The sequence below is a fragment of the Ixodes scapularis genome, unplaced genomic scaffold, assembly GCF_016920785.2.
Source record: "Ixodes scapularis isolate PalLabHiFi unplaced genomic scaffold, ASM1692078v2 PGA_scaffold13__105_contigs__length_92229423, whole genome shotgun sequence".
In the NCBI taxonomy this organism is placed as follows: Eukaryota; Metazoa; Arthropoda; class Arachnida; order Ixodida; family Ixodidae; genus Ixodes; species Ixodes scapularis.
Window position 1 is genome coordinate 59,080,430 of NW_024609839.1, and position 20,434 is coordinate 59,100,863.

General features: G+C 49.1%; 1 protein-coding gene across 2 annotated transcripts in view; it reads right to left on the reverse strand.

Annotated features, from left to right (window-relative positions):
- LOC8028489 overlaps window positions 1–20,434 on the reverse strand; it is a 63,304-nt gene that overhangs the window by 15,125 nt on the left and 27,745 nt on the right. For both annotated transcript variants that reach the window (XM_040212651.3, XM_029980874.4), the window contains exons 3-5: window positions 16,922–17,062; window positions 13,942–15,255; window positions 11,902–12,121 (exon numbers count right to left, since the gene is read on the reverse strand). In XM_040212651.3, coding sequence (XP_040068585.1) covers window positions 11,967–12,121; window positions 13,942–15,255; window positions 16,922–17,062 — 1,610 coding nt within the window. In that variant the 3' untranslated portion in view covers window positions 11,902–11,966. The remainder of the gene's footprint in view (window positions 1–11,901; window positions 12,122–13,941; window positions 15,256–16,921; window positions 17,063–20,434) is intronic.

Here is a 20,434-nt window from a genome sequence, read left to right on the forward strand (position 1 = left end):
TCCACCAGGCGGCAATAGCCAAACTTCTCGCCTAAAGCCCCTTGATAAAGGTGTTTTCACAAGTACCGCCAACCATTGTTGTGGAAATGCGCAAGACACGTGCCACGAGCGGGTGCTCCGCCGCCATTCGCTTCCAAGGGCCGCTCGTTTCAGTGCTGCGCCGCCATTTGCTTCCAAGGGCCGCTCGAGACCTGGGCCACGTGCGCTCGCGCACTTGGCGCTACTTGCAAAGACAAACGAAAACATATCGAGGGGCTTTATTCTCGCCGCGAATACTGGTTGTCGCATCAAGTAAAAAATAATTTTTTGCGCATCATTCATGCGCCACGCGAAGTAGTTCTCTTACATCATTTGGTTGTCAAATGAATAAACCATGTTTTTGGTGTGTGTCTTTTTGCGTTTGAAACGTGTACGTCTTCATAAAATAACATAAAAGCTTTAAGACGCACCTACATATATCTGAATTAATATATCTGAATTAAAAACTTGATTGGGGAAAATTAGTAACGCTACGCGAGGAGCCGGACTACTTTTTACAGCTACGCTCGAGATGAATAGGAGCGTAGTCACGGTAGCTGGCGGGCGATCGAGCGACAGCGGTGCGAGGCAACGGAAAAGCACTGCTCGTGTCCGCTTGGCCGCGCTTCCAGTAACGAACACAGGAAACTCGGCTGGAGGGCCGTGTCTATGCATCTCCTGGCGAAGCGGCAGGTCATGGCGAAGCGGCAGTGATCAAGCGGCCGCGGAAAAGCTATACTCTCTAACGTCATAGAAGATACTCCTAACGAGCAATTTTCGTAGGCCAGATGCGCTTCAAAAGCATTATGCCCGAATTCCACTAGAGTGATAAAGAGAAGCAACCGACGCCGACAAGCCGCATATACGTGGAGCATGCACGCGCGTATACGCATCTTTGGCAGGCTTGCAATCACTCGTGCCACAGCCTCCTCTACACTCGCAAAGCCTGGCAGTTCGACGACGGAGCCATAGGCCCGTAGCTCTCAAGTTTTGAGCAGCGCTCCAGGCGAGCAAAATAGAATATTTGGCTCGGGTTTCGAACATGCGTCAGTACGCTTCCCCACTAGAGTTTTTTTCTACTCCGTTCCATTCTGTGCCAGCGTAGCAGAGGCTACAAGAGCGAGCTGCGAGCTTTTAGCGTCCCTGTCAAGCACGCGCGCTCGTGCAGTGCGAGCATCTTTCAGGAGGACGTGCTTTTGCTAGTAGCTTCGGCTTCGCTATCATGAAAAGTGAAACATACGTGCTCGCGGAAGCTATGAAAGAAGGCAAAGATGAAAGGAATGTTTAATCAGACGCTGCGGCCGCGAGCTGCATAATTCTTTTTTTAATTTTTCTTTTTTAGAGGTTTTTTTTTTATTGCGCACCTTCAGACGCTTTCATTCGAACGTGGCACGCGCAAAATAGAACGTTACAGAGCCACCTGGACAGTTCAGCCATCATAACATGGTCGCGTCTTGCGGATGCGCTCGCGCCCCCTGCCCCAGAGCAACGGGTCTATAGAGTGCCCGGTCTCAGATTTGGAGCGCGAGGATCTGGTAGCACAGAGCACGAAAGAGCCATTTCTCGGGGAACCTAGAGTTCCTGTATAGGCTCCCTACGGGAGCCAGAGTTGCGCGTTTGATTCCACGTGCCGCGTGCCACCTTCGCCGCTATTCGCCGAGATCCGATCACGTGAGGAGCCGTATCAAGTGTCGTGCAGCAAAGTAGACGTCGCACGCGCCCCGGCGTACGTTCCCCGGCTTTTGAGCGCGCCGCGCGCCTCGAACGCGCGGCGCTGCTATTCGCCGAATTCAGTCACGTGAGGAGCTGTATCCACATGCCATGCATGAACGCGCAACCCTGGACGTCAGCGCAGAGCTTTTGCAGCGGCGAGGAACCGAAACACACTTGTTCGCTCGGGAGAAGTGTGTTTCGGCGTCTCGCCGCAGCGGGGCGCCCGTGACGTGGCTCTCCTCTCATCCATTGCCTGCCGTTCTACCTTTTCAATTTCGGCGGCCGCTTCTCGTGGCGATCTGCCAGGCTTTGTCAGCATAGAGGAGGTATAGCCAGGCTTTGTCAGTATATAGGAGGTATTTGCTGGACGCCATATTTGAGGGCGATGTTTAGAGCGCATGCTCAGAACGAGCTCACATTAATAGCCTGCTAAGACCGGCAACCTTGATGGTGCTAAATGCACGCTCCAAAAGGACTGCGGAAGCTCGCCGTCAGCACGCGCTCAGCAGCAGAGCACACGGATATGGCCGCCAGTGAATACTCCTTATAGGAGGCTATGCTCGTGCTCACTTCGCGAGCACCAAGAGGCTGCAAGCCTGTCATGGATACCTTTGCGCGCATTCTGCACATGTTTGAGTTTCGTCCGTGTCTGTCGTGTCTGTTGGTCATTCTATACTCCGTTCACCGATAAGCTGAGACTGCAGTCAAAGCTACAAGCGCGGGCTATATATATATATATATATATATATATATATATATATATATATATATATATATATATATATATATATAGCCCGCGCTCCTGGCTTTCAGGCACGTATTTGTAGCACGAGCGCTTGTTCTGCGGAAGATCGCTTCAAAGCAGCGACCTCGAGCTCTCGTGTTTGCTTTTAAACAGCTACTGCTGCCAATGAGCTTCAGTATTACGTTAGGGCGGTACACCGGAACCCACGGCCTGCAGCGAAAATGGCACCCCCCGGTTGCCGCCATCTTGTCTGTTTGCCACATTAGTGATCATGCAATGGATCATGTGACGTTAAGATGGCTGCGCCCAGAGGTGGGCCGGATCAGAGTGGCCAGATCACGGTCAGCAGACGCAGCAGACGGCGGGACATCTGGGGTTGTGTTCCAATCTTACTCAAATGGATCAGAGTTATTCCGGCGGATCAAGTCACGTGATAAGACAGGTACAGCAATGCTGGACGCGGGTAGGTTTTCGAGCGCAACGGGTGCAAGACCTTTACCCGAGAGTGAGATAGAGTAAATTTTGGAACACGGCCGCCTGGATGGGGACCGAGCCGACCGAGCGACCGGGCGAGCTAGTGCGGCGACGGCGGTGCGAGTCGGATTTCACTGCGATGATCGTGCTGCGGAAGGATGGTAAATATCCATGTGCTCCATGTTTTGATTAGGCAGACGATGAATAAATGGGCCCGGGAATGAACGCATCGCACAAGATCTGACCAGGTATGGACACCGCTCCAAGAGAATCGATCGTATGTGTCAAACATCGCGTGGATATCTCGCATGAAAGTTTGGCATTCTCGCTGCACTCGACCAGCGGAATGTTCATGGCTCTTAAGGAAAGGTACGCAGGGCCTATAGAGCATCTGCAAGAGGAAGCCGAGAAGGAATGCGCGAGAGCTCACACGCATACCTTCTCGGATCGGATCTACGCGTCGGTGCCCATACCTGCTCAGATCTTGTGCGATATGTGCATGCCCGATCGTATTTGTTCATCGTCTGCCTAGCCAAACATGGCACACATGGAAATTTACCATTCCCCCACAGCTCGATCATCTCGGTTCAATGCTCGCGCACCGACGTCGCCAGGCCAGCCGCGCTCGGCCAGCTCGCATCTGCTCGCTGGTATCGCTGGGTTCGGTCCCCATCCGGGCGGACGTGTTCTAAAATTTACTCTATCTCACTCTTGGGTAAAGGTCTCGTACCCGTTGCGTTCGAAAACCTACCCGCGTCCAGCATTTCTGTATCTGTCTCGTCACGTGACTTGATTCGCCTGATTAACTCTGATCCATTCGAGTAAGATTGGAATGCAGCCCCAGAGTGCCCATCTGCTGACTCGTGATCTGACCAATCTTATCTGACCCACCTCTGGGCGCAGCCATCTTAACGTCACGTGATCACTAATGTGGCAAACAAGCAAGATGGCGGCAACTGGGGGGGTGCCATTTTTGGCCGCTGGTTTACCGCTCTAAGTTTACTCAAGCTCGTTGACTGCGGCACACGCCGCAAGTTTCCCTGCTTTTACCGCAGTCTCGGGTTTTCTACACCATGGTCATTAGACCGCTAGGCGCCGTGAATACCTGATTCGCCCGAGAAGGTCATGGCGAGCGAAGATGCCGCTAAAGCTTTCTGTTTTTAGCCGGAGTCGCCGCCACAAAACACATATCATCTTGTAGCAGTTTTTCTTCCCCCCCCCCCCCACACTTTTTTTTTTTTTTCAGAGACCATTGACATAATTATGGGGTTGAAGCTAACAGTCTCAAATCCACATATCATTTCGAGTCTCTAGTATGCGCCTCGATTACTTCGGGGCCGAAGCCGTGTCGAAGCATGCAAAAACGAGCGCCAGCGGCGAGTTCCACGTTATCTGCGGTGACACGCCAGGAATTCGTTAACGCGGTTCGTTGGGAGTCGGGTTGGTGGGAAACTGAATCAACCCACGATGTGTGTACGCTTCCTCCTGACTCACGGATCCCTTATCGGTGCACTATGGACGAGCGCGGAGAGCGCAGTTCTTAGTTTATGGCTATTTGCTTACGCGGGGCAAAAATGACTCGTCGCAGGCACAAGGCCGCACGAGTGACGAGAATCACGGCCGATTAAAAAAGACAGAACAAAAAGCAAACTGGGTCATGTCTGGATTGTTCATCCATCCGTCTCTTCATTCATTCATTCATTCATTCATTCACTCATTCACTACTATACTCCGTTTCACTTTAGATCCGACCTCAGCCCAAGATATAGGATCCGATAGAGTCTATCATGGCTGCGCCAAAAATGCTTTGTCGCGTTTATATGTTATGAAGGAAGCTTCGAACATGCGTGAGGCGAACGTCCGCAGATGATCCTGTGATCATGTCTGCGAAGAGCACCGAGACTTTTTCTTTTTTTTTTCTTCATAATGTGTGAACGGTGTGTCTGCGGCTTTAGTGCCAAACCAATCTTCCTAAATCTGAGGAGTGTAAGCAACGTTTCGAAACCAACTTCGTTGAATCCCCGTCTGTATGAACACCGCCTACAGAACAGAAATTCAGATGGTGTTGCCCCTCTTCGACCTGAATGAGCGTCGTATACCGGCGTGCCTTCGTGTATACCGATTGATTGATTGAAACGTTTATTTGAAAGACCACGCCTCTGGCTTGTGGGCCTCGTGTGGCGTGATGCACTTCAAAGACCCCAGGCTAGCACTGGTATGCTGCACTGGCTAATTTTCTCAATTACACCGGAAGTCATCGCACGCAGATTGGGGCTGACTAACTTCCCATTTGCCTAAACATACACGCAGCACAATTACTCGGCGTCTTTTTCAGAGGCGACTGGGACCGTTGAGGAGTCGCTGTTTCTGTCGTAATGCTGTAGCTTCATGGGATTAATTGACCAACCTCTGGAGCCGCTTAAGCACGAAATATAAAGCCGAGTGGGCTTTGTGCAACGCATGGGCTTTGTGTTCGGGTGGTGCTGATGGGGAAGCGCGCGCAGCGTCACAGAGAGACAACGGTGTGGTGTAATCTGCTTCCACACAAAATCCTGACCTATAGGCACCACCTAAACTAACTGAAACACCAAAGGCAGTCCTGCCCTAGACACCACTCACCCTTTAAGCTACCAGATTTAATTCCTGTTTCGGTTTCTCTTCTTCGTGGGTACGGCTCAATAAACGTAAACAACGTTGCTAACGAAGTGTATTCGAAATGTTTGCGAGTAATGTTTGTTTGGTGATCAGCAGCTAACAAGATTATATCCTGTAACCGAGTGTGCGTCTGAGCCGCCAATGTCACAGCAGGCGCTCAAGGCATACGCGATATAAGAGCACCCATGCCTTACCCAGTAAACACTTCTTGATTCTGTACACAGACTGGTTTAGCGTCAATCATTGCAGTTTGTTCGTTGTTCGTCGTTCTATAGTGCTACTGCGCACAGTCCTCGTTTGGGGAGATAAACTGTAACGCAGAAAATTTCGAAATCAGGAAAGGCGGCTTGTTTACGGGGGGACACGCGGAACCGGGTCAAGCTTCGGGGAAACGGTGCACCGGCTGAACCACTTTAACACTGTTTGCCGACCCCTGTGTACACAAGAGCAAGCGGAGCATGCAAAGCCGCTCAATGAAATTCGGTTTAACTTTGGGAAGCACTCAGCGCTCCCGAAAAAGAGTCCTAAACTTTGCGATAGTAGCTTGTCTACAGTGAGGTTATTATGGCAGTAGCGCGCCAGGAAACATGTTGGTTCTCGGAGCGCTTCGAACGTTCAAAGCGTTCCTGATGTCAGCGCGCGCCAGTCGGCCGAGAAGTGTAGGAAGCCTTTGAAGTCCACTGACCTCTGATGCCTTTTTGAAGAGAGAGTGAATTTAGATGGAATATAGTTTACATATAAATTGTCAGACGTGCTTTCATTCTTAACGTCATAAAAAAAGAAAAAGCAAATACAGACAGCAATTTTTCCGGCCGCCGGGCAAAGCGATGATAATGGAATATGCAAGTATAATTTTGGGGGAAACGACGAGATAGCCTGTCGAGTTGATCCTGTTCCAGCTATGTTTGTATAAGACCAGACGAGCTGCGCGCGAGATCGTTTCTTTCCCCTTTTGATCTTTTGTGACTTTCACGAACAAAGCAAATTATTGCATTTATTACCTTTCCGCGTAAATATTTTCAGAAAGCGTCTTGTTCGGTTCATGCAGACAGTTTTAAGGAAATGTACATAGGGATACATTTTCTTGCATGAACGGAGCACCATGCGAACCGCTGGAATTACCCCCGGATTTCCGAGAATCAAAAGAAAATGATTAAAATCCTCGAAGAAAATTCCGAAAGTTTATTGAACAGATCATTTTAACAGTCTCGACAGTGGCTTACAAATCCGCTTTTCTCACCATCAGATTTAAGAAAATAATTCATCTTCTTCCCTGTCAAAAACAAATATTCTTGCAGCAAAAAAAAAAAAAAAAATAAATAAAAATTGCCATGTATTAAAAAAAAGAAAAGGAAATGAACGTATTTGGCATAGCGAATCATTATACATATGTCGGGCGTAAAATTTTCGGTGTTTACTTATTAAAAAAAAATGTTTTTACGTTTTTTTTAGTTTTTTTTTTTAGATATCGGCGTATTTTGGTTGTCTGTTTCGGACTGACACTAAACACGGTGATGTCGGTGAAGAAATTCCCTGAATAATTAAGGCTTGAAGTCCAAGAGGGGGCGGGGTTGTCATGGCAAAAACAGTAGCTGGAGCAAGCATTTCCGGAAATCGATGTTTGCTTTTTTGTTTCTCACCGATTTCGTATTTTTGACACCAACTGTATTTATACAGCTAAACGACACACTGTCGTTTATCTGTGTTTTCGATAAAAACCGGAAAGTGTATTGCCTCCTTATAAGCCGCCTGTGCTCAGATAACGTCAAATCTTCTGCCGGATTGAATAGTAACGAAATACGTTTTCGATGCATTGTCTCAAGTTGGCGTTAGCGACTTCAACACGAGCACCATTGGAAGTGTCGGCAACTTCAAAGACAACCGGGAGTGTATTTCTCTCTTTGAAGATGCCGCCTTTCTTTCTTTCATGGCTCGCCATTCAGCCTGTTATCAGCGAGGAGGAGCATCTACGTCTGACCTATTCGGATACACGACAACTCAGAACGCTCCGGCAGATGAACGGCGGACACAAAAACACACGGGCACCGCAAGAGGACGCGAGGCACACTCATCGCCCATTTCGCCTGTTGACACTTGATTCTTATGTACGGTAAAAGTTCACTGATCGGGGATAGGCCGCAGTTCCCGGACGCGCTTGTTTCACTAGCGCCCACGCGCGCGCACACACCGCTATCGTAGATGACGTGTTCCGCAGTCTTGGGACTCGGAGTCAGACGGTTCGTAGAAGGTGTGCGGCAAAAACGTTGGAGAGGGCGTGAGTTCTGCGGCAGAGGAGGTCACTCTGCTCATTGTCACCAGATACGGCTTTCCTGGACTGTGAGTCTGTGACGGAAAGGCGGCAGTGGAGGTGTTCTGCAGCTCTAGAACACTCGCTGTCCCTTCCGGTTCTCCGGTCGCTGAGGTATTTAGTAGGTGCTACCGAAGACAGCAAGTATCTGGTGGTTATTTGTGGTGCGGCTGTCCTGGATTGCAAGTCTGCGAGGGAAACGCGGCAGTGGAGGTAACCTGCAGCTCTAAAAGACTTGCTGTCACCTTCCGGTTCTCCGGTCGCTGAGCTATCTTCATCAAGTTCTACCGAAGACAGAAAGTGCCCGGTGGTTCTTTCGTGGTCTACCTTGGTGACTTCAAGACATCCATGGGTGAAAGCATGAGGTACGCTTCATTTGTGCTTGCTTGAATTCTGAAATCGCTGCGCCACCAAAGCTGTTTAAAGTTTCGACTGTTCGGACTGCGCGTTGTCCATCCCGTAAGCCGCAGTTGAAAGCAGTGGAATGATGGATTCCGATGCAGGATCCTTGAGGAACTGGACCGCTTCTGTGGAGGACCTTCTGGCATTCGTGGACCGTGCTTCGAAAAGCGTCACAGCCGCCCTGAAACGACCAGCATCGAAACCGAAAGGTCGCCTCAATTTGAGAAGGTACATTCAGAAACGCCTAAACAATAGCCAGGACTACGTGCGTGACCGCACGCCCGCTATGAGCAGAAAGAAAACCACCCGAACCTCCAAGTTTCCTAGCTCCTCATCCCTGGGATCCAACTTTGAACGAAGTGTCCTCCCAACTCTTCACGGCGCAGAGTCGTCGTCACAAGCTGATTTAATTTGTGGTGACTTTTTGGGTTCAGTGGTCCCTTCGGGAAACTACAGCTGGAACTCAAATCCTTCGCTGTTGTATGGCTATAACGATGACAGTTGGAGCGCTTCAGGTCGCTCGCAGGAAGGTCACACTGGGGCTAACGAAGCCAACTTATGCGACGGTGGAAATGACGGCTGCGTGTTTTGTACCAGAGATTTCTGCCAGAACCTGTCCTATTCGAGGGCTTCTCCACACAACGGTGACTGCTGCATGTCGACATCGGACACTCCAAGCAGCCAAGGCACCAACGTGGTCTGTGCTTCTGTGGTAGATCCGGTGTTTCCGCCCGAGAACTGTGACAAAATTGTGCCTCTGATTACTCCTGAGCCGTTCGGAGCGCATGACACAGCTGACGTTGCTTGCAGTACAAATCAGGAAATCGGTGAAGGCTCCGAGTTTCAGTTCAACTCGTGTATGCTTGAGACGGAGCGCAAACCGTCGGAGCCAGAGTTCAGCGGTCCGTCCGCTTCTATGTTTAGTTTTTTTTCTGCTTCTCATTCTTTAGTTTCTATGGTCTCCAATGTGGAGTAGCTCTCAAGCCTTCTTAGGATATCGGGTATTGTTTGTATTCGTCTGCCGTTATACCAGATAAAAAAGGAACGTTCTCATTTGTAAACCTGGCACGGTTTGTTTTCTACTCCATTTTATACTTAGTGCAGAGCGCGTTCATTTGCACATGCTCTCACGCAAGTGAGATGCCATCAAGCTTGACGACGTTGTACCGACACCGCCTAGAATTACTTAGGTGATACGCTGCTCTTCACGAATTCTGCAAAGGAGTTGGCGCACCATTATTAGGGTTCAGAGGACCACGTAGCTTCATTACTGTTACTCGTTTCAATGCAGAGAAGGCTGCAGCAGGAAGCTCGTAGCTTAGCAGGGGCTTCTAGAGCGGCATGAGCTCGTAAGACGAAATCTATTTCGCTTTTATACGGCCGCCAAGTGATCTGCAATGTTAATCATAGCATATATTTGGGAAGAATCTGGTGCCAAGGTACGAGGGAAATCCGAAGAAAGAAAACTGTTCCCGTGGGACGCGTCTCGAAGCTAACGATTCGTGACTTCCGAATGACCTTTTGTAGGTTTTGTTAGCTTGGAAAAAATAGCATACAGGAATGCGTGATCAGAGGACGTAACCATGAAACGTTCTAACGCTGGCATACCGGCTGTAGTATGGCATACGAACGGAAATGTTAGTGTTTGTGCGTTCAATTCCCGCTTAATACTTTCGTTTGTTTTTACTCGTTTCTGACAGCTGATACGTAAGCAGGCGCTGGACGTAGTCGAGACCGGTTATAACGAAGTCGGTTATAACGAAATAGCGGTTACAGCGAAGCGATCACGATTTCTTATTCCTTTTGCACTTCGTTATAACCGAAGTCGGTTATAACTAAATAGCGGATATGGCGATGTGATTTCCAATTCCCGTTAATTTCGTTATAACCGGTCTGGACAGTCCAAAGAGGCCACGAAACGGTGGTGTGTTTGCAGTTTACTAGCTGCATATTGCTTAAAGTAACTGTCAGCTTAAGAAATAATGCCGGACGTAGCGAGTCTCGAGTCTCTCATTATTCCTCCACAGTCAATGAGAGTGCGGCATTAGGCGAGAAGAACGCCAAAGGACCAATCACGAAGCAAGGAGCGTTAATTAACATAATAGGCCCCGCGCTGCGTTTCTGAAGCTGTCAGTGACTCTAGGGAGTATTCACTAGTGATTATGTGTGCACGACTGCTGAGCGCGTGCTGATGCCATGCTGATGGTGAGCTTGCACAGTTCTTTTGCAGCGTGCATTCCACACCATCGAGATTGCAGTTCTTATGGCTCGGCCTTCCCAATCAAAAGAACCGAAACGTTCTAGCCGATTTAGAGATTCTAGCCAAATTGGGAATTCAGCCAAATTGGAGCGTTCCAGTCGAATTGGAGATTGTAGCCAAATTAAGCCGTCAACCGAATGGACACTTCGGCCGGATTGGTGGTGGTGGAAAACCTCTTTATTGGTCCTGCGAAAACCCCTACCCCTCCGTCACCCCTTCACCAACACACCTACGCACAGTCTGCCGGTGAAGCAAGCGCCGGGTTCGCTGGACGAAACCCCTTTGTCCCTCCAAGTCCACACACATCACACCATCCTTGAAGTCCTCCGGCCAGTCCTGGGTCCCCGATGCCTCATGCCCCCGTTGTTCACAGTCCCACACAATATGCTGCAGCGTTGCCCGACTGTCCTTACATACCCTGCACAAGTCACTCTCCAAATTCCCTGGGTCCACGGATGACACCGGCTCCTTGGCCTTGGTCATCTATAGACCTTTCCAGAAGAGCGCTGCTGGCCGGTTCTTTTTCCAGTATTCACGCGTATTGCGTGATTTTCTCGCTTTCCGAATCGACGAATAGGCGCGTGCTGGGCCGTGGAGATCGCACGCTGGGCTGAGGACTTGTAGATATTGAAATGGTGTATAGGACTACCAAATGGGGTACGAGTGCTTGCAGTCCATTACCCGATTATATTGTTTAGCGCGGAGAAGGCCCAAATGGCGATCGATACGATTTGTAAAATGTGACAGTCTGAGCTTTGGATACGCTGTCAGGGAAGTCAGGCGATATTACTTTTCTCTGTCGCAGACCGTTTTAACACTTCTGAAGTACAAAAAAACCTTTTTTTTTTTTTTACGATTTTAGATAACGCTTTAGCTTACTGGCAGCAACGACTTTAGGCACCAACTGCATGCGCGGGGCATCGCACTGCACTCCCTTAATATAGCCACTGATATATTGCGAGAGCTGTGTTTTGCAGTCAAGGATATAAGAATGAAAAAAAGAAAAAGATTACGATCACAAAAAGGAGGTTAGAAGATTGGTCGAAAAGGTCTACAGATGTGAGACGATACACAGAACTAATAGGGTAAACGTTTTAACGAGAGACGGAATTTAGAGAAAAATATAAACGGGAGGGGCACACATTTTTCTAGGCTAGGTGGCGCTCCCTACCGCCCGATGCAAAGGGAGCCAATGTGATACAACCGTCCATCCGACGCTTGATTACTAAAGTGGCTGAAGTGTCGTTAGTCTGAAGCGTGAAGCTTCTTTTCTGGCCATGGTCACCCTGTTTTGAGCGCAAGAGAAGGCGGAGGAACGTCGCTTACCGATCGAGAGCGTCCCTGCCACCGCCTCCGGTTCCTTGTGCGTTTTCAGGTGATGCAAAAGCGGCTCACATCGGGTTGCCGTCACGACTGCGGCGCGCGCTCGCACGCTGCTTCTTGAAGAAAGGCTCGGCGAAGATCCAGAAGAAGACGTTCAGAAGGCACAGGAGTCCCAACACTTGGAAGAGCGGATCGTACGAGCCAATCGTATCGCGGCAGTAACCTGCAAGGGGAGTTTAGATTTGTAGAAAACACTGTAGTGATCACCAGACTTAGCCCGTACCCGCAAAATGTGCCTTTTCTCATGGGAGCGCTATCCCGGCGTTAGCCGAGCCACGGTTTCGTGACATAGCAGTCAACAAGCCACACCGAAGTGCTACGCCAAAGAGCTGTTGTTCAGCCTACTCCACGATAGCTCTGCCACGAAAAAGCAAACACTTTGCGTGTTCTGCATAAGTTTGGCGAACACGACTTTGGTTCTTATTTCACGTTTTACTTCGAAAGGGTATCAGCGGCCACCAAATATCACCACTCAAGTTAGTGGCCCAAATTATAACTTTCTACCTTATGAGTGGTTTTAATGATAGCTTTTCTATCATAAGAAAAAAAAAAAGAAAAAACAACAACGGCGTTTGCTTGTTTGTATTAGTGTTGCTGAGTGTACAGCGTACGACACAGTTAGCGCGAACGTGACATCGAAACGTTTTCGCCTTTTACTCGGACAGAGTATTGTCGAGAATAGACTTCTGCCATCTTCACTTCGACCAGCTTAATAAACGCTCGGCAGTGCTTATTATGTTAATTAGCGCTCCTTGCTTCGTGATTTGCTCTTTGGAGATCTTATCGGCTAATACCGTAATCTCATTCGCCGACTGATAATGAGGGGCTCCAGACACGGCGGGGGACATGTGGAAATAGTGGTTTGAATAAATTAGCGCGCCGTAAACCGTAGCTTTCGCAATGTTGAAGAAACAAAAAACGGATATTGCGTCTTTCTTTTTTTAACCGTGGAGGCTACGAATGGATGCAGCGCTGTTCGATTCTAATCACAATTCACACATCCATACATGGGCACTTTCTACCTCACTGTAGTCACTGCCAGGATGAGAATTGCGGGGAGTTTCTTCCGTTGTCCCACCCCAGGGCGAGCTCTCTATACCTACGATAACGCTTCGGCATATTGTGAGAGCTCCGAGCCTGCACGCACAGCAAAACCATGACGGAAGGCAACGAGCTCGTGCCCTGTCGTTCGTTCTCATTCTACCAGTGACTAAGTAGTTTGGGTGTCAAACTTCCTACTCTAAAAGAAAAAAAAACAAAAAAACATAGCTGTCTCTTTTTTGTGTTAACCACGTCGCGCTCTATAACGCTCTCGCAACAGTCGCACTGACGTGAATGTCATGTTTGTGCCACCATTTGGGTCGAGCAACCTTTGTTTCGTAGCATAAATGCCCGGGGTTTCTGACTGAAACATTTCATCGAAGCTTTACTGTAGTTTTGTACCGTCACTGCTTGACACCGTAGTTGAGTGAGCTCTAGACAGCGCATTCTCAGAAGGAGATCGCACTTGTCTGTCAAAGTCGACGTTTTCGACGTGTGTATTGAGGTACGGTTGATAACGAACTGCGTATTGGTGGGCGAGACACAGTCACGACGAAACGCCCGACCGATCGTACTACGACCCATGGGACGTCTTGTCACGCTTGTTTTACATGTTTTAGTGAAGCTGACGAAACCGACTAATTTGAGAAAGCGCTTAAGAAGCAACAGCGCAAAACAACGAGGACACAACAGGCAGACACACAAGAGACAGACGCTGGTATATTCGCCTTCTACTTTTTCGTGAGAAATAGCCAGATAAGTAGCAGAGCTGTAGGTCAGTGCCCTTTGTTTGTTCCTTTTGTGTGTCTCACTGTCGTGCCCTCGAGCTTTTGCGTTGATGCATCCTACTATGATTCGCAGACTCGGTCATGCTTTAATCCTAACAACAATGTCCATCCCTAGGCACTCTTTCGAAGGCACGACTCACCGACACTCACTCACCTATCACCGGAACCATAACAAGAGACATCACGCCGACTACAATATGGTACAGCCGAAACGCCAAGGCGACATGGTGCAGCCCGATGTAGTCTTCGAACAAGACGATGTGGAGCACTGCGATGCATCCCAAGTTCAGCCCCAGCACGATCGCGGTGGCAAGCATCGCGCCGTAGCCGATCAGGTACGGCGAGGCCAGGAAAAGCACTCCGCTAGCGCACTGGACCCACATCATCATCAGCTTCTTTGACCCCACTTCAAAGTTTGTCAGAAAAGATGTCCCCAACCGCGCAGCGAGGTCCGCTAGCGAGAAGTATGTGAGAAACACCACAACCCCATCCGGATGCACTCCCTTATCAACCGCGAAGTCCAAAGCGGTGCTGCCGTAAATGACGTTGATGCTGTACAAGAGGAAGAAGCTCAGAGTACAGATGTAGAACATGCCGTGTTTCAGCAACGAGAGGCAAGGTTTGAAGAAGTTGGTGGCTCGGCTGCGGAGGGTTCCTTCGGTTTTGCTTGGGACGGGCACGATGACTATGCTCTCCGACGACACGGACCTTCTGTGGATAGTCACTTCCCCGGTCTCCTTGGTTTCCACGAGGTCGTACGGCGATGGTTCCAGGACGGAATAGCAGGACACGTAGGACTCTGAGCCTTCCGTTAGAAGTCTCCGACGCTTAAAGGTCGGGAGTCCTTCCAGTTCGCAGGGATCGAAATCGGACTGGCAATCCTCGTAGACGGTGTCCTGGGACAAGGCCATTCTGCCGAGTCCCAGAGTCCCGTCATTCGGAAGACCCGCTGCTTCATAATCGCAGACATTGCTGTTGCTCACCGATCTCAGCTTGTGGTAAGCGTAGTCTTGAACTCCGCAGCCGGAGTCACCGTCGGGTCTTTCGCCCAGGTGTTGCAGACACTCGGGCATCGAGCCTCTCTGTGGCCGATGGTTGGGGTCATCGAAGTCCACGTTGTTTCCGCGACGCTCCGGTTCTGCGGCGTTTTGGCGCTTTTTGACAGCCCGCATCTCGACGACGTGTCCGTTCTTGAGGATACCGCTGGGGATCACCGGGGCACGGAACCGAGGCTTTGTGATCTTCTGGAGTAGGGTACCGATGCAGCCGTTGAGTGTGATGGCTCCCAGCAGCAGCGAAGAGCCCCTCAGGCCGTACTCCCGTAAGAGGTGTTGAAGCAGCCACGGAAAGACTACGCCCGCCAAGGTGATGCCTGTCGTAGACAGGCCGACGGCGAGGACCCTGTGCTTTCTGAAGGCGGTCTTGACGAATGTTTGACTCCGACATTCTATGAGTCCCTGTCCCAGACCTGCGAGAACCAGAGGAATGACACTGTCACGGAGGCCAATTTCCTTACGGAAAAAGAAAGAGGATCGTGCGTTCCACGTATTAACATATCTTGTTTTTAACAGGGAGGCATGACCAATATGGGCCAAAGTACGCCGCTGTTGTTTTTGGAAGGGTATAGCTAGGATTCCCTGTTTTAGGAGTTTATTTTTTCGTCGAATTCAGACAGTGTTTTTCGGAGTTCATTTTTTTCCCGGAAATTCGGAGTTTATTTTTGTTCGATTCCCAATTCCCCGAAATTCGAAACCTAATCTTAGTGTTTTCTATTTTTCAAAAATAAAAATAAATAATATCCGGGTGTAAACGTTACTAGATTCAAAATAACGCGCTTCTATCAAGTGAGTTTTGTTCAGCTGGTTTCAGCGTTGGCGCCATTGCCACTGGCAAAATACTAATTTCCCCCGACAAGAGTTGCAAACAAGTGTTGATTCTATAAACGTCGATAGCTTAAAATCAATAAACTCCTGGAGGCAGTTGCTGAGAAGCTTGTATTCATCCCATCCTATGCATCAACATACCCCAGGGCTGCGCGGGGTGGAGTGGTAAAGTTGTAATATGGAAGCTTCAACTGCCCACCTACACCCTCTTCCCCCTATTATGAAATCTATAGAGTTCATAGCATTGACTGTTTCAAACACAACCCTTCCTTGCTCTAAGCAGAACAAATACTATGGCCCATGCAGGAAACCGGAACAGTGACTTCTATCGTGACCCGAAAGTGCAATGACCTGTTGTCCTGAATGAACCTTGACGAGATAAGCGGGAAGATCGCTTCTGTCAATGGTTCGATATTTGAAAGAAAGCTGGGGTGGCATTTTCTCAGTAGCACTGACCATGTGCACTGACAAAACTCAATTGTAAAATACCGTTGATTTTTTTTTTTTGCATTGGTACATTGGAATTTGCAGTTTATTGAATAAATCCGAATCGACGAAGATTCTACCGGCGGGTGTTTTTCGGGGTTTTTCGGATTTATCCAAAAACACGTAACTCTAGGTATAGCGCACGCATGTTACCCCATCATGCCATCGGCGCATTTTCGCCCTTTTTCCTGAATTTAATGTCGAACAACGTATTTGCTACCGAAGCTACCGCCGCAAATAAACACGTTCATTATTCTGTAGTAGATTTTTAAATAATTGGCAGCACTGTAAGGTAGCAAAGAGGCGCGAAAGGTTGGCTATCACGTGATCAGGCTGCTACAAATGACCCGCTTCACACATGCAGTGAAAAATTCAAGTATGGAGGTACTGCGCTTATTTTGAACGCACATCGTGTGACAATTCAGGTATTCAGCTACACAAAATAACAGAGAAAATCCCTTCGGTGTAACCAAAAAACAGCAAAAGAATTTTTTTTTTTTTAATTTTCCACTTTTTGGTACACTTTTTTATTGTGAAAATAAACTTACACATTCGTTGGAACACCACTGCCAAAATAGAAAATAAAATGAGCCCCTAAGTTTCGCACTCTCTTGGTTAACAAAGATGTCAATGAGATATTGGTAGTGGAAGAAACTTGCCGAAGGCGGTCAGAGGACACAACAAGTGAACGAATAGCAATATAGTAGCCTTGTGATCGAAAAAGTGCATCTATACGGTATTGAACATCCGAATGAAAATGCATACCATACATCAGACCGGCGAGGACGAGTCCAATAGTCGTCGGCAAGGCGCAGACAATGCAGAGAGCAACTCCGCACAACACACAGCAGCACAGGTTGGATGTAACCACGGACACCCGTTTACTCAGAAGGCCGGACAGCGCACCTGCACAAAAATGAAGAATGAGGAAACGTAATAAAGGACAATTAGGTTTTTGGTAAATAGTCAATAGGGAGATTCAGGGACCCGTTTTTGCACACCCGATTTGGTACGATTGGCCCTCCGGTACGAACTGCGCATGCGCTTCCGCAGAAGACTCGCGCATGCGCAGTGCGCACCGTACCGTATCACGACCAAAAACGGTTTCCCAAAACTCTCTCCTGTTCAGGACCTCGTCCGATTCCGTGGCCCCTAAGTGAGAGCAAGTGACGTCACAAAGAGCCGGGGTGTCATGTTGTCGGATGTCGCGATCCTGGCGGTTGGGCGTAAAATTTCTGGATAGAAGCTCGAGCGTCACTTTCGTCGCAGCGTCCCATGAAACTCGTGGCTGCGGACGCTTCCATGGACTGTCGAGCTGGAGAACGACCTGCATCAGAACAGGCGTCTGCCACATCCACCACAGCTGTTGGGACACCGCCAGGATCGCGGCAGCCTGACACTTCTATGATGTCATCAGGTGGAAATCGAGGGACCACAAAGCTAGGACGCGGTAAAGACGCCTGTCGGAGACGCGTTCCAGGCACTATAATTTCGCGAACAAACAACAAATGCCGCTCTCAGGATGAACGGGTGGATGGACGGTTTTGGCCGTACCCTCTGTATAGGGCGGTAGCTTGCGCCACCTAACTTCAAAAAATGTAAGCCCCTCATCTCCGTGTCAAGTACACCTTGCTAGCAACATCGTTCTTACGAATGACAATCATCAACTTGTCATAAGATCGCAAGTTTTCAAACAAGCGGTCGGAAATTTCGTTGCTCGCCAGAAAACTGATGCTTGTTATTTCGGTATTGTTCCTTTGACCGTGGCGCATACAGGACTGCCCACGTCTTCTCTCTAGTCCTTCAAGTTGGGGTGGTACTGATATGTGACATGCTTCAGACAACTTCGAGCACTGCTGATCCCACGAGTTATAACGCAACTCAGATGCCCTAATGCAAAAATCCTCATCTGCACCGTCAGTTCATTTTGTAAGCCATCAAGACGTGCTTCCCACTACCGGCGAAGATTCCGAACAATACAGTGCACTTCGTTCTTGTTGTCCACAGGGCCCACGGTGTTAACCCAACACAGGGACCTTGGACTGAATTCTTTAGGGCACCTCCCTCAATCGAGAGTGGGAATAAGATTGCGCACGAGTGTCGCCTCAGTCGGTGCTCCACGGATTGAACCCGAGCCACAACCGAACGCTAAAGCAGAGTTCAACTGCGTCAGTTGAGCGCCGCGTAAGAAACAAATAATTCTCGTTACTCTTGTCTCCATGAGTTTGGTCTTCAATTTAGCCGCTAGAGCCGTGGGGTTGGGTCTCCTTCCCAACAGGAAGCAACAGCGCAAAAGGAAGACGACGACAGACGAGACATCCTCGCTTGTCTTGACCCGCGTTCACAACGCTAATACATTATACAAAAGACAGCCTGCAGACAGTGTCTGAAGCGTGTTTGTTCCTTGTTTGTCGGTTCCACATTGGTCATACAAACACTATATGGAAACATATTTGAAGCGTGCATATGTAAGAATCAAACTTGCTTCGAAGATGCTTGAGGTGTGCCCGCGGATATTTCTGTCATCATGTCTGCGGAAAAACCCCGTGTCTCTCCTACGATGTACGAGTAGTCCGACTACCGCTTAACAGTGTCTCCCCTATTGTGTTGATCATTTTGCACTGTTTTGTTTCCTTGAATGACTCGCTAACTCCTTCAAGCCTCCATATCTTAACCTCTTTTCATAAGAAAAAAGAAATACATGTTTTTACACACAAAAAAAGAAGTTAAATTGTCTGCGCTGTCGAGCCGATCGCTTGATCTGAGCACCGGTTGTGAGTCAGTACTCTTCCTAGCCACCCGCGCGAAACATTGTGGAGAAATCATGATTGCACAAACACCCAAATGTCCCGTACGCATTTCGTCACGGTCTACTGCAGTCACTGACGGGACGAGGACGGCAGGGAAGTAAATTTCAGTTCTCCCCTTCCAGCGCGTGCTTCCAACCTTCCATAACACTTCGGCATCCCATTGGCTTCAAAGGTGTTTTCGCAGCCAAAGCATGACGGAAAGCAGCGAACGCGTGCCGGAGGTCGGGTACGTATTCGAAAGATACCCTGTCGTTTTGATCCTGTCAGTGACCATAGCTTATGTCTAGACTATAGTTGTAATCGAATTTTGCTAATGAGAGGGCCGCACCGTATGAATAGCGGTTCAGAAGCCTGGACAGCCGAACTTAAGATACCTTCTTTTAGTTATGTCGATGTAAGAGATGCCACAATAGGCACGAACGCCGGCCTCCGATATAATAAAGGGAATTAAGACCACTACTATATGAAAACAAGGCACAGGAACAGGTCTACGTGCCAACTAGCTCAACTCGCCACAATACTAGAATTAAGACTGCAACTAGGGCTAGTTTGTTCTAATTCATACTAAGGTTATATGCCGAAAAACACAGGCATAAAAAGTGAGGCCACACAGGTCAAGGCGTCTTGTCCTGTGTAGCCTCTCAATTTTTGTGACCGTGTTTCTTGGCGTAAAACCTCAGTATAATAAAGAAGCGGTGGCGTTGTGCACATGTCGCAGGCACAGAAGCGCTGCACTTAGATCAAGTTAGCGCCTCAAAGCGGTGGCGTATATAGGAAGCCTTCTTAGTGTATTTCTCGTGGCAGCGCCCATCGGCACGCGGGTATCTTCGCTATACGCGGAGGTAAGCTATGCGCCGAGAAACTGAGTGAGAGGAGGAGACAAGAGCGTGCGGGGACGTCAGAACCTCGAGCTCTGGTTGGAATGATTAGGGGGTAAACCTAAAAGATGGTTCACACTGTTGCAACCGACTCCGACCTAGTAGTGGATTCGACACTGCGCACAAGAAACAAAGACATAGTAGAAGGGTATACACAGGACAAGTGCTTACTCCCAACTGAGGTTTTTATTAAGGCGAAGGCCTTCTACGTCTCATCGTACAGTTGACCTTCGAAGTCCTCGAGCGAAAACACGTCAGCGACACGAAAGGTACCAAAACGAAAGGTATCAATGAAACGGCGCCAAAAGCGCGTCGTCAGAGAGCGCGCGCGTGTTGTCTTCGCCAGAGCCGTCTCTGGTCTTCGCAGGTTCGCAATCACCGGGACCAGAGCCGACGTCATGACCCCAGGGAGCAAATGAAACGGCGCGAAACGTTCGTCGGCAGAGAGCGCGCTGTGTTCGGAGGTTCGCTATCACCGTGACCACAGCCGACGCCACGGTCCGAGTGAGCCGATGAAACGGCGCCAAAAGTGCGTCGTCAGAGAGCGCGCTGTCTTTGGAGGTTCGCTATCACGTTTACATCGGCGCTGG